The 14,303-nt window shown below is 42.3% G+C and overlaps 1 protein-coding gene across 6 annotated transcripts in view; it reads left to right on the top strand.

Moving 5' to 3' along the window:
- The window catches only part of LOC137432822 (aromatic-L-amino-acid decarboxylase), a 63,141-nt gene extending 49,339 nt beyond the window's left edge, over positions 1–13,802 (top strand). For all 6 annotated transcript variants that reach the window (XM_078783651.1, XM_078783653.1, XM_078783652.1 and 3 more), the window contains 4 exons: positions 288–307; positions 529–627; positions 3,417–3,518; positions 9,591–13,802. In XM_078783651.1, the coding sequence (XP_078639777.1) occupies positions 288–307; positions 529–627; positions 3,417–3,518; positions 9,591–9,788 (419 nt within the window). In that variant the 3' untranslated portion in view covers positions 9,789–13,802. The remainder of the gene's footprint in view (positions 1–287; positions 308–528; positions 628–3,416; positions 3,519–9,590) is intronic.
- The last annotated feature ends 501 nt before the right edge of the window (positions 13,803–14,303 follow it).

The following is a 14,303-nucleotide window of genomic DNA, read 5'->3' as shown; positions in this document are numbered from 1 at the left end:
CAGACAGGGAGGGATGCAGAAACAAAAAGGGAGGGAGGCAAAGAGACAGGCAAGGAGGCAGGCAGGCAGACGCTCTAACCATTGTGAGAAAGTCAAAATTCTGCTTTGTGTGTATGTATTATCTGAATGACCGTCATAAGTCTTTGCTGCAATCCAGTTTTGACATGTTTATGCAAGACAATAAGCCAGTGAAATAGCGTAACACAATTAAAAAGGACATGACAGAACTGTGTCCCAATGACTTTATAATTGCCTCCATGATTTTAAAAGCCGTTGTTTCTTTGCAGATATTATCACAGATTATCGGGTGAGTTTCCAGTTATGACAACAAGCAGATAAAGAGTCAAAAGCAATCTTTTGGGCTAGAACTTCCAAAGTACTGCAAAACACAACTACCGTACTATCTTTTCAACCAACATTCAAAATTGGACAACTGCAGTTGTGTGAAAACTCTTTCTATAATAACCATTGTATAGATTATATGAGTAGGGACAATTGTAAATTGTATCATGTGTCTCCCCCACCCAGCACTGGCAGATTTCCCTTGGACGGAAGTTCAGTTCACTCAAGCTGTGGTTCGTTTTGCGTCTTTTTGGAATCAAAAAGATGCAGGAACTCATTCTCTCGGTCAGTGAGGGGTGAAATTGTGAATATAACTTGATAACACCTGCAATGTGCTTTATTTGTTGTTCTCATCCTCTTCCCTTTATAAGGGGTGAGGACCAATGGCACCAAGCTACTGCCCTGTCTTTACCGCGATACTCCTCCACTCCCCTCTGTCCTCAGCCAACTCTCTCCACCCTCCAACCAACCCAACCTTACTTATATCCCTCTTCACACAATCCTCCCATCTCAACCGCAGGCTACCTCATTTCCTCCGACCTCGTTCCCTCAACCTGTCCATTCTCTATTCTTCCATCCACACCAAATGTCCAGCCCCATCTCAGCAGCATTTCCATCAATCTCCCCATCAATCTCATCTGCACACCAATCTCCCCCCACAGTTTATCCATTCTCCTTCTATCCTCCCTCTTCACTCTCCCATCTGCACACCAATCTCCTTCACTCTTCACTTACCCGCCTGACACAGTTGTTCTCACAAACCTGCAGCCTCTGTTTTTGTCTCTTTGTCAGTGCCACCGTCTCCAGCCCGTAAAGATAGGTCAGCGTTACACAAGACATCAGAACCTTTCCTTTTAATCTCCTTGAAATCTTTCTATCTGCCATTACACCCTCCACCCTCCTCCACACACTCGTACCCACCTCAATCCTCCTTCGCACCTCTGCCTCTGACTTAGCATCCCCGGTCACTGTTCCACCGAGATACTCAAACCTATTACTGTGTCTGATCTCATTCCCCACTAACTTGATATTCATTTATTTTCTCTGCTGCCCATCCCACATCACCTGTCTTCTCCATGCTCAGTTTCAGCCCACGTTTCCCAAATGCCTCCTTCCACTATCCCAGTACTTCCTGCATCTCACACCCACTCTCCACCCCAACAGCAAGATTGTCCGCATACAATATCCTCCCCAGAATACCTTTCATATTTACCTTCCTGCTTACCAGCTCCATCACCATAATAAACAGGAGTGGGCTGAGAGCACTTCCCTGCTTCAAACCGATGTTCAGATTGAACAATTCCAACATTCCAGAACCAAACAAAACTCTTCCCTTCATTCCCGTATCATCCATCCCTTCCACCAAACTAACTTCTGCTTTCGGCACTCCCATCCATCTCAGTGTCACCATTACCATCTCTCTTGGGTCAGTGTCATAGGCCATCTCCAGATCGACAAATCCCAGTGCCATTTCACCTTTTTTTTTGTGTACAGATAACACATAGACCATATATTAATGGGAGTGGAAGACAAGAGGGGGGGAGGGGAGAGAGAGAGCGCGAGAGAGGGAAGGGAAGTACAAGAACAGTAGGGAGCAGGGACGTCAGGAGATCAGTGGAAGAGAGAGGGCTGGGGCGGGGTATACGGGATAAACAAGATGGACACTATAAGGACTTTCAGGAAAGAAAACAGGGAATTTGAAGGTGGTGGATTTGGTGTACATAACTAATACTACATACAGTGCCTTCAAAAAGTATTCACACCCCTTGACTTTTTTTTACATTTTGTTGTGCGAGAACCTGAATTTAAATTGGGTTGAATTGAGATTTTTTTTGTCATTGATCTACAAAATAATACCCCATAATGTCCCCCCCCATAAACACTGCACACCCAACTTAACGTCCGTCCAATAGATGGCGCACACGTTGATGCCTCGTCCTGAATGCGAAACACCAGAATGAGAGTTTATAGCTGGGTTGCCATTCAAATCCAGGCTACACAGCTTTAAGTTGAGTGCGCTTACCTCTAGGGCCTAGGCTGTCCTGCTAGCCCTGAAATGTACAAACATAGTTGTCCTATAACCATAAACAATACACACATAGGGATTCCTCAGACATAGCACATTATTCTACACGAGAGTCCAAAGTTTTTGATAAAATCCAAAATAAATTTGCGATTTGAAAGCAGTTTTTTGGCAAAACCCTATAACCGTCTGCCCTTCCTTTTCCTAGACTGCCTATTATAACATCATCAGGAATTTTAATTCTTGCTCCCCAGTCCACTCTTCCTGGTACAATGTTGAATGTGAATGTTGGAGACTGATTAAGTATCTTGTGTTATTTTAATACCATTTTTAGAGCAACACTTCTATTCAGGCTGTTTCATGATTTGGTTTTACATATTTTTCTTGCAAAGCCAAGGCCCATGGAAGAGCGAGAGTTCAAACATTATGATCCCCAGCACAAAGTTTTCTTTTGTTCAATTTGTTTGTTTATTCCAGCTTGGATGGCAGTTTGTAGAAAATGCCTTTGTCCCAAGTTGACATGTTGTTCAGCAAAGTACACTTTGTCCGTCACGCTCTATGAATCTTTGAGCCGCTCCCATGTTTTTTCTTCCAAAATGGTGGCATCACGAACATGCATGTTTACCCATGACACAGGCAAGGAACCACGTCATAGGTAACACTTTCTCACAAGGCTTTTGTTGTGATTATGGTCACAAAAATATAGTGCTTCGAGCAAGTACAAGGTATGTCATGCCTTTTCATGTGTATTCAGAACAGAAACGTAGAAAAACAAATCATTAATGCTGACCTGAGTCAGGAGGAGATGATCTGCATGCCTTGGATGTCAGACGGATTATGGAAACGAAGCAATCCACAAACGATTAGGTCTATAGTTTGTGGATACCCTGAGAGCATAAACATGCTTCTTGTACAACTATAAATTATTCATTAATCAAATCAAGTATTCAGCAATCACAATAAAACCACTGAGCAAGAATTCAAATTGCACAGATTGTGGGAATACCATTGCTGTAATGATAATTATTTTGTATCTAACCCATTCCTGCAGGACGTTGCCATGGCACGGGAGTTTGAGGAGTTTGTGCGCAAGGATGAGAGGTTTGAGGTCACCAATGAAGTCAAACTCGGACTCGTTTGTTTCGCCCTTAAGGTCAGTTATTGGAACCGAAATCACAATCGGAAAGACAAGGTGTTTGGCTAGAATGCTGGTTGGGCTTGGAGTGAAATTACAGATTTGGGACCATCCATTTATTACATACACTTGGTGGCTGGGGGTTAAATAAGAAAACTTAAAAGGGGAAATAGGAAAGTATAGGGAGGTTTGGGGAGTGAGAGAAGGGCAATTATGCAGCAAATGGAAGGATATTTTTTTTATTTACAGGAGCGAGGCTTATGGAAGTGCAAAGTAGAACTCACAGTGGGACAAACATCAACGGAATGAACGAACAGGAAAGGGATGAGGAGAGGAACCACTGAGACAGATGGTGGTGCACTGGCTGATGAAGTCTTGGAAGGAGGAGTAAGGCAGAACAGCCTCTGGAAGATGGTTCCATAGATGGAAGAAGCTAAGAACAAAGGAGTGGAGGTATGCAATGAGCCTGGATTTTGGAGGTTTAACTAGGAGAGTTTTACTGGAAGAACGCATGCATCCTGCATTTGCTGTGGTGGATTGGACAACTGAGAGAGCAGAGGCAACAATGTTGGAGAATAGATGGTAGAAAAGAGAGAGATCAGCGAATTGCCTGTGATGCTGGACCTACAAAAAACATGTACAAATCAAAATTTACTGGTTGCAAAAGTATTCAGTCCCTCAGGCCAGTACTTGGTGGAAGCACCTTTTGCAGCAATGACTGCTATGAGTCTTTTTGGGTAGATCTCTACCATCTTTGCACAGTGAGATGGTGAAATATTTGCTCATTCCTCACATGAAAATTGCTCAAGTTCTGCCAGGTTTGATGGGGATCGTCGATGGACTGTAATCTTCCAAGTCTCAACATAAATGTTTAATTGGGTTCAAGTCAGGACTTTAACAGAGCCACTCAATAACATTTATTTTCTTCTTATTCAGCCACTCCAGTGTGGCTTTTGTTTTGAACTACGGATCATTGTCCTGCTGAAATGTGAATCTCCTACCAATGTTCCGATTCATGGTTGAGTCAAGCAGGTTTTCATCAAGGATTCTCCTGTACTTTGCACCTTCCATTGTCCCTTCTATCCTGTCAAGATTGCTCGTCCTTGCTGATGAAAAGCAGCCCCATAACATGGTGCTGCCACCACCATGCTTGACAGTAGGGATGGTGTTGACTGGGTGATGTGCAGTGTTTGGCTTGCGCCAGACGTAACGCATTGAATTTAGACCAAAAAGTTTAATTTTTGTCTCGTCTGACCACAAAACGTTTCTCCACATGCCTGCATTATCATTGACGCTTTTTCGCAAACTCCATCCTTGCTTTTAGATGCGTCTTTTTCAGTAATTGGTTCTTTCTTGTCACCTGTCTAAAGATGCCAGCTTTGTGAAAGGAATGGGATATTGTTGATTGATGAACACTGACCCTCATCTCGAACATAGAGCCATGCAGATCTTGCAGTCATTGTTGGATTTACAGTGACATCCCGAACCAGTTTCCTGCTCGCTCGGATGCTGAATTTGGATGGGAGACCTGATCTGGGTAGAGTCTGGGTGATATTAGACATCTTACACTTCTTAATGATGGATTTCACCATACTAAAAGGGATAATGAGTGACTTTGAAATCTTCTTATAACCCTCTCTTGAATGGTGCTTCTCCACCACTTTATGTCTGACTTCTTTGGAAAGCTTATTGGTCTTCATGTTTGCCTTGTTGGTTGACCAAGTGAGTTGCACCTTACAACTCCTAGGATAAGTGGGGAGCTTAATTTTTAAGTTCAACCACTGATTACATACAAGTGAAACCTGTTATACTTATTTTCTAACCTTTAAAACAATAATTAATTTGTCCTTAAGTGATTTAGGGTTAATTAGTCAAAGGATTTGAATACTTATGCAACTGAGAATAATCTGATTTTCTCTGTTAATCTAACTTATTCACATTTCATCTGCATTTTTTTTAGCTTTATCACTTTGGAGTAGTTAGTGAAGACTCTATATATTACGTTTGATTTAAAAGGATCATGAAATATTGAAATAAGCTCAGGTGGAATCAATATGTGAAAACTTGGGGGGGGGGGGGGGGGGGGATACTTTTGCAGGCCACTGTAACTTTGATTTTTCAAGAAAGGATAGAAAAAGGAAGCTACCATTTTGAATACATAATAAAGATAGTCCCTCTCCTAGATGAACATTAAGGTGGCACGAAAATAGGGGTAAAATTTCAAACTCATGAAAATTATGGTCTTACCATTCAAAGTGGTTCCATTTATTGTAGAAATCACACACGTAAAATTTTATGCAAATCGTATAATATTTAGGGGTTGCTCACTGCAACATGGCTTGTTGCAGTGAGCATACAATACAAAATTGTATAATTACATACAATTATATAATAATATTATAATTGCATTATTGTTATGAATTTTGGGTAGGGGCATATATAGATTTAGGTAGATCTGCATAGGTAGGTGCTTCATCTGTCGTGATAGGAAACCTCACCTGTAATAAGTTCTGTTTAGGCGGTTTGTTCAGATTAAGGTGTATTTTCGTCCCCATTACGAGGAATGGGGCATGATAAGTAGTTATAGGGCATAAGGATAAGATTCCCCGGTGTTTTGTAACCTCTGTGATCATTCCGGTGTCCCTTATGGCAACGCACTAATATACATTAGTTAGGCCCATTATCACACACACTACGTAAATTTCCCTTCCGCCATAAGAACAATAAGAGTCACCGAAAGCCAGTTCGGGGCACCGCCGATGCAGCTACAGCCAGCCACATCACCAGCTGGCATTACAACACTCATTGCTCAGGCAGGCTGAGGCCACGCCCACCTCACGAAGGATTGATCGAAAAAGGGTCAGTGACGTCAGAGAAGCCACACCACGAACCGTGAGCCGACATTTTCCCCTTCTCATGCTGGATCCCGTAGCGAGCGGTCGCATTTTGCCTCTGTCAGCATCAATGTCCCTCTCCTTCCTGTCTCGTTGTTGGATACTCTCTCTCGCTTGGCCCTCGCGTATTCCTCTGCTATCGACTCTCCCCACTTCGTGTCGGACGTTGGCGAGCGACGGTGTGCGGGACGTGACCTGTGGTTGCGAACCGAGGAGAGACGGCGTGTGGGGTGTTCGTAAAACGGCAGAGCCCCAAGAACGAAGCCGCGGTTTCCGTGCTGTATTCGTGAGGAAGGGCACGGTTGGGGAGGCGGCTGCGCCCTCGTTCACCTCGCGCGGGAAGCCTTCATCGGGGCTGAGCGAGCAAGGGCGCGTCAGGGCCTGGTTCGCGCCAACTGGAGCTGTGTTCGGACGACGTGCTGGGACCGGACGATTACCGACGCACAAAGATAAGCCAGCACAAACGCAAACACAACGGTTCTTTTTGATATATCTTCCTTTGTTTGTTGGGGACCAAAAAACAACAACTACCACGGTCCCCGAAAAGGCCAACCCCCGCTTTGCGGGGAAAAATGGCCTCTAAACGGTGGTTTTTTTCCTTTGTTTGTTGATGCGTCTGGTGTGGGATCCCAACTTAGAACATTTAGCTTTATCGTCGTGCTTCCTTGTCCCAATAGTTCTTGTAAACAAGCGTTACGCCTAGGTCCCCCATCGGTGAAGTGATGCGAGTTGACAAAGTGGAAGACGCAAGGCGGCCATCTTGGATTTTGACGTGGCGACCCAATTTTCAATAGCGTTCTCCCTTATGCGTAGATACACCCACACACCAGATTAGAAGTTGGTACTTCGCTTATTTTTCGAGATATTTCGCTCACAAGGTTCACATATATATGGTGCCGGCCATCTTGGATTTTGACGTGGCGTCCTAATTTTCAATAGCGTTCTTCCTTATGCCGAGATACACCCACACACCAAATTATAAGTTGGTACTTCGCTTATTTTTCAAGATATTCATCTCACAAGGTTCAGACATATATATGGTGGCGGCCATCTTGTATTTTGACGTGGTGACCCAATTTACAATAGCGTTCTTCCTTATGCGGAGATACACCCACACACCAAATTAGAAGTTGGTACATTCGCTTATTTTTCAAGATATTCATCTCAAGGTTCAGACATAATGGTGGCGGCCATCTTGGATTTTGACGTGGGTTGCACCCACACACCAAATTCGAATGTGGTCCTTCGCTTACGTACGCATGCACGCCCGCACGGACGGACACACGAACAGAGGGGAAAACCATAGTCCCCCTTTCGCCCTGCGGTGCGACGGGGCACAATAAACCTTTTTATTATTTTCCCTTTCCATTTGAAATCCGTGTTCGGTTTGAATTATTTCCCTCAAGTTGAAGACGCGCGTGGACCGTGAGGTAAATCTCGCTGCTTCTTCTTCTTCTTCTTCTTTCCATCTTCCTCCCGCGAGTGTATAGGAAATCCGCCATTGATCGTCGTGTCGGAGTTAAAGCTCGTTTTGGCTATCCGCGACTTCCCCAGTCTTAACCGAGGGGGAGTCGCGCGACTTATGTCCATACATATTACATAACAAACTGCAACATAGACAAATATAATCTGATCATTAATAATTCATAAACTTTAAAAATAATGAACATAAATCACTGGCAACTATTGTTGCCAGTGGGCTTTAATGGGTTAAGATGAAAAACAAAAACAAAAACGTACCCTATTATTATTATAATTATTTTTATTAGAGAGCGCGGTAGCCGAGTGAGTTAGACCGCGCGTGTTGGGTTGACCAAGCCAGTAGAGAAAGTTTAGAGGCCATGAGCAACCTCTAAATATTTGATCACTCTGAAAATTTACCAGGAGTGTTTTCTCATGGGATCAAACAAAAGCAGACCCTAAGACCTAAAATTATGAAACATTCGGTTTTTAGTGCCACCCTAATGAATATGTTAGAGCCAGAAATTCGGCATTCGCCTTCGTACAAAGTCCTTCCTTGGCACACCTCAACTCCTATCCAGCTGCAAAGCCTTCATATAAAGTCCTTCCCTGGCATTCAAGTAATTTGGGAGTAGACTAAGATGTCACTAAGGACGAAAAAGTTTGTCTTGACAGTTGAAAGGTACACAAGTAAGAGAAAACTTTCTGCAACTCCAAGAAGGGTTGAGCATAATCTATACCTATAAAATGCAAAAATCTGTGTATGTGTCTTTCTCTTTGTATGTGTTCTGTGCACGGCCACATCTCTTAAGTTACAAACTCCAAAAACGGGGGTAAAAATACAACTTTGTGAGGGGGGGGGGGGGGGGGGAGTGGGTACCATAAGCCGTATGACTGCAGCCTCATGTGGGGGTGTGGGAGGCATAAATTATCCATGTAAATTTGCACCATGTAGCGCCACCTAGTGGTGGTGGCACAGGGTATTACAATTTCCTTATTTAACTGGGAAAGCGCTGAGGTTAAAGCACTCTTCATGCACTCCTCCTCCCTTCCCTCCACCCCTCCTCGGGCAACACCGGGTACTTCAGCTCGTTTGTTATAAAGAAGAAACACATTGCCATGAACAAGAAATAGCCTTGCCTGACTAAGCCGAGGCAGGACCCGAAGGCATTCATGATTGTTTCAGAATGGCACGGTTCACACAGCAGGGTGACAGGCCCGACCATTTTGGTGTCTTTTTCCCCTATCATCTGCTTACCTTTTCCCTCATCATACACCTTACTCTTTTCTTTTCTTTTTTCCCCCTACGAGTAGTCAACACATTCACCCACTAGTCATTTCCTGCAGCATAGTCATTCGCCCTCCCATTCATCCCACCTTTCTCATTCACCACAATTCTGACCTCATTCACCCAGGTTTAGAAAGCACAGAGTTAGATCATTCATGCGCCTCACTTAATGTCTGCTCTTCCTTTTCCTAGGCTACCTATTTTAACATCAGGAATTTAATTCTTACTCCTCAGTCCTCTTTTCCTCGTACAATGTTGAATACGAATATTGAGGCTGATGAAGCATCTGTGGTTCGATCATTTTGAGAGAATTCGTTTCATTTCCACAAACTATTTGGATGCAATCGTTTCTCAGTCAAATCTTTCGGTATTATTTGAAACGACGAATGAAAGGAACACAAAGTACAACCACTTACTCCACATTTACCCGCTTTGTCCCGGAAACAGGGATCCAATGAACTCAATCGGCACCTGCTAGAAGCAGTGAACAGAGAGGGGAAGATTCACATCACACCGACGGAGCTGCGGTCCAAGTACACCCTGCGCTTCGTCATCTGCTGGGGGAACACTCGCGAATCCGTGCGCTTTGCCTGGGAGTACATCTCCTCCAAGGCGACGGCCTTGCTCTCTTCACCTTCTGAATAAGGGATTAATGGGGACCTGTAATGGGATCAGAGTGGGGGAAATCTGGGAGGGGAGAGAATCATCTCCAGAATCATATGTATCTTCACAAGCCACAGCTGGTCGTTGTGTATATGGTATAATATTAGTATGTCACTACATTACCATAACACCGGTATATCTATTCAAATGCTTTCCAACAGAATCATCGCAATCACCAATTCTGTACATAATGATCCACAAGTATTCAGTTTCCTTTCATTGTAATAACATGACACCAACACATAAAGTATTTTGTACACAGGGATAGGAGGCACACAGTGAGAGAAAAATCCTAAACTAACAAATTTCGGTCCACTACAGCAGCATACTCACCAAGAGAAGGGTATTTGGCATACTATCCAAGCTTGCCAAGTGCTAGTTAGTGAGCGAGCAGTCGTGGGAATCGAACCCAAAACAGAGTGGTTAAAAAAAGAAGAAGATATTTAACCCGTCGCTGAAATAGCCAGCTTAAAGGGACACCACCAAAGTATTCACCGTTCAGTCTCTTTGCTGCAAATGTGTTGATATTTTGAGATGGAATCCCCTTGGAGTGAAACGTCCAACCAATGGTTATTCACAACATCACGCGATTCTCCTCTAATGGCTAACAACCTTGGCGACACTTTATTGACAAGAGAACGGTAATTTTCTGGTTGCGAATTGTAAGTGGCAAGCAGAACAAATTTTCTGCTGTTACGTTTAGAGTAGCAAAGTGTTTCTTCATCAAAGTGAAATGTTTGAGTCTAAATGGATATCGACTGTGAAAAGTATTGTTGATCACTGTGGTTATTCCAACATATGGAATGATTTATGTACCTTTGATAAACAATGGTTTAGGTCTTCGTCTAACGTCAAACACAAAATTATTTCGACTGTATGAGTGTGCAGATATGGCAGGATAAAGTCAACGGTAACCAGATTTGGCAGGATAAAGTCAACGGTAACGAGATTTGGCATGATAAAGTCAACGGTAACCAGATTTGGCATGATAAAGTCAACGGTAACCAAATTTGGCATGATAAAGTCAACGGTAACCAGATTTGGCATGATAAAGTCAACGGTAACCAGATTTGGCATGATAAAGTCAACGGTAACCAGATTTGGCATGATAAAGTCAACGGTAACCAGATTTGGCATGATAAAGTCAACGGTAACCAGATTTGGCATGATAAAGTCAACGGTAACCAGATTTGGCATGATAAAGTCAACGGTAACCAGATTTGGCATGATAAAGTCGACAGTAACCAGATTTGGCATGACAAAGTCAACGGTAACCAGATTTGGCAGGATAAAGTCAACGGTAACCAGATTTGACAGGATAAAGTCGACGGTAACCAGATTTGGCATGATAAAGTCAACGGTAACCAGATTTGGCATGATAAAGTCAACGGTAACCAGATTTGGCATGATAAAGTCAACGGTAACCAGATTTGGCATGATAAAGTCAACGGTAACCAGATTTGGCATGATAAAGTCAACGGTAACCAGATTTGGCATGATAAAGTCAACGGTAACCAGATTTGGCATGATAAAGTCAAAGGTAACCAGATTTGGCATGATAAAGTCGACAGTAACCAGATTTGGCATGACAAAGTCAACGGTAACCAGATTTGGCAGGATAAAGTCAACGGTAACCAGATTTGACAGGATAAAGTCGACGGTAACCAGATTTGGCATGATAAAGTCGACGGTAACCAGATTTGGCATGATAAAGTCAACGGTAACCAGATTTGGCATGATAACGTCAACGGTAACCAGATTTGGCATGATAAAGTCGACAGTAACCAGATTTGTCATGATAAAGTCAACGGTAACCAGATTTGGCATGATAAAGTCAACGGTAACCAGATTTGGCATGATAAAGTCAACGGCAACCAGATTTGGCATGATAAAGTCAACGGTAACCAGATTTGTCATGATAAAGTCAACGGTAACCAGATTTGGCATGATAAAGTCAACGGTAACCAGATTTGACAGAACAAAGTCAACGGTAACCAGATTTGGCATGATAAAGTCAACGGTAACCAGATTTGGCATGATAAAGTCAACGGTAACCAGATTTGGCATGATAAAGTCGATGGTAACCAGATTTGGCATGATAAAGTCAACGGTAACCAGATTTGGCATGATAAAGTCAACGGTAACCAGATTTGGCATGATAAAGTCAACGGTAACCAGATTTGGCATGATAAAGTCAACGGTAACCAGATTTGGCATGATAAAGTCAACGGTAACCAGATTTGGCATGATAGTCAACGGTAACCAGATTTGGCATGATAAAGTCAACGGTAACCAGATTTGGCATGATAAAGTCAACGGTAACCAGATTTGACAGGACAAAGTCAACGGTAACCAGATTTGACAGGACAAAGTCAACGGTAACCAGATTTGACAGGATAAAGTCTACAGTAACCAGATTTGGCATGATAAAGTCAACAGTAACCAGATTTGGCATGATAAAGTCAACGGTAACCAGATTTGGCATGATAAAGTCGACAGTAACCAGATTTGTCATGATAAAGTCAACGGTAACCAGATTTGGCATGATAAAGTCGACGGTATCCAGATTTGTCATGATAAAGTCAACGGTAACCAGATTTGGCATGATAAAGTCGACGGTAACCAGATTTGGCATGATAAAGTCAACGGTAACCAGATTTGGCATGATAAAGTCAACGGTAACCAGATTTGGCATGATAAAGTCAACGGTAACCAGATTTGGCATGATAAAGTCAACGGTAACCAGATTTGGCATGATAAAGTCGACAGTAACCAGATTTGGCATGATAAAGTCAACGGTAACCAGATTTGGCATGATAAAGTCAACGGTAACCAGATTTGGCATGATAAAGTCGACAGTAACCCACTGTAGTCAAATTACAGTTTATTACCTCTGCCACCGAAGGTGGATTGAGGTTATGTTTTCACCCCTGTCTGTCTGTTTGTGAACATGATATCACAAAAAGTTGTGGACGGATTCAAACGAATTTTGGCAGAGATGTAGCGTATGTGACAACGACGAAATGATTCGATTTTGGTGAAGATCCGGATTCGGATCCGGCTCGGAGAACTTTTCAAGTGAATCTTCACCATTGAGAGATAGGGCTAAAACCGACATACACCAGGATATCTCAAAAAGTTGGGGACAGATTTCGACGAAACTTGGTGGAGAGGTTGGGTGTCTGACAAGAACAAATCCATTTGGTTTTGGTGAAGATCTGAATATGGATTCGGATGTGCGAATTATTTAATTTCAAGCGATTCTTCACCATTGAGAGATTGGGCGAAAAGCGATAGATAACATATCTTTAAAAGTTATGGACGAGTTATGACTAAACTTGGTGGACGAATTGGTAAGGTGACAAGAACAAGCAGATTCGATTTTGGTTCAGGTCCGAATCCAGATCCGGCCTATCAGTGGGATACAAAACATAAACTGTTCAGCCTGGCGGAGGGATGCGCTCCACCGAGTGCCGTTCTAGTTTAAGAACAACTTTTACTTCGAACTTATTCACTGCAACTCTTTCCAGTCCTCAGAGGTTATAATATGTGTAAATTTCACTGTGGCAATCATAATGTTCCTGTTTGTCATGGTCGCCATTTGAAAGATATTTTCAGCAGTTATGCCCATTATGCGCGCCTAATGCTACTGGTGATGAATTTCAGTCTTCTCGTTTGTCCATCGTTCAATGAAGCTCGTAAGTTAGCTGTATTAACGTCATTATTGTGAAAATCCATCGTTGCATAAAATGAATGAGCTATTAAATGTAGGTCAGCTTGTTAATGTGGCAAAGTTTATTTGGAGCATATTATTCAAGTTTTAATAATTTATTTGCTGTTATAGAGAAATTCTGTATGCCGAGTCGTCCTTAAAAATGCATTATATCTGGTCATCTGTATCCAGACCTCACTCGTCTTGTGACACTTGTATGATTGCTTTCTTTACTCTCATGCCCTGAAAGGGGTCGAAGAATAAATAAAATTCAATTTCATTCATTCATTTAGTTGTGCAGTTATTATGTGTTAGTTATTATGTCAATTTCATTCATATGTTCAGTTGTGCAGTTATTAGTCCCCAACCGGTTTCACCACAAGGAAACTATAGATTTGCTCTCCGTCTGTCCATCCATCCCACCTAGGGGTTTTCAGCCTTTTTCTCCATACCCTATAACATTATATATATATATATATATATATATATATATATATATATATAATATATGTGCCTGTGGGCACTCGGTCAAGCTAGTATATATATATATATACTCTCATGTGTTAGTTATTATGTCAATATATATGTTAGTTATTATATTATGTCAATATATATATATATACTGAAACGCAAAAGAAACTTACCACCTTTGAAACCTTTAAATATCAACAATAACACTGCGTGTAGTAAATGTGTGAACTTATTTGTGGACAATAGTGTCCTCACTGTCAGACAAAACGGTCACGGATGGTCACTTGAACCTTCAATGGTCACTTCATAGCACA

Source organism: Myxine glutinosa, chromosome 8 (assembly GCF_964187855.1).
Source record: "Myxine glutinosa chromosome 8, kmMyxGlut1.1, whole genome shotgun sequence".
Taxonomy (NCBI): Eukaryota; Metazoa; Chordata; class Myxini; order Myxiniformes; family Myxinidae; genus Myxine; species Myxine glutinosa.
This window is presented reverse-complemented; position numbering and strand designations above follow the sequence as displayed.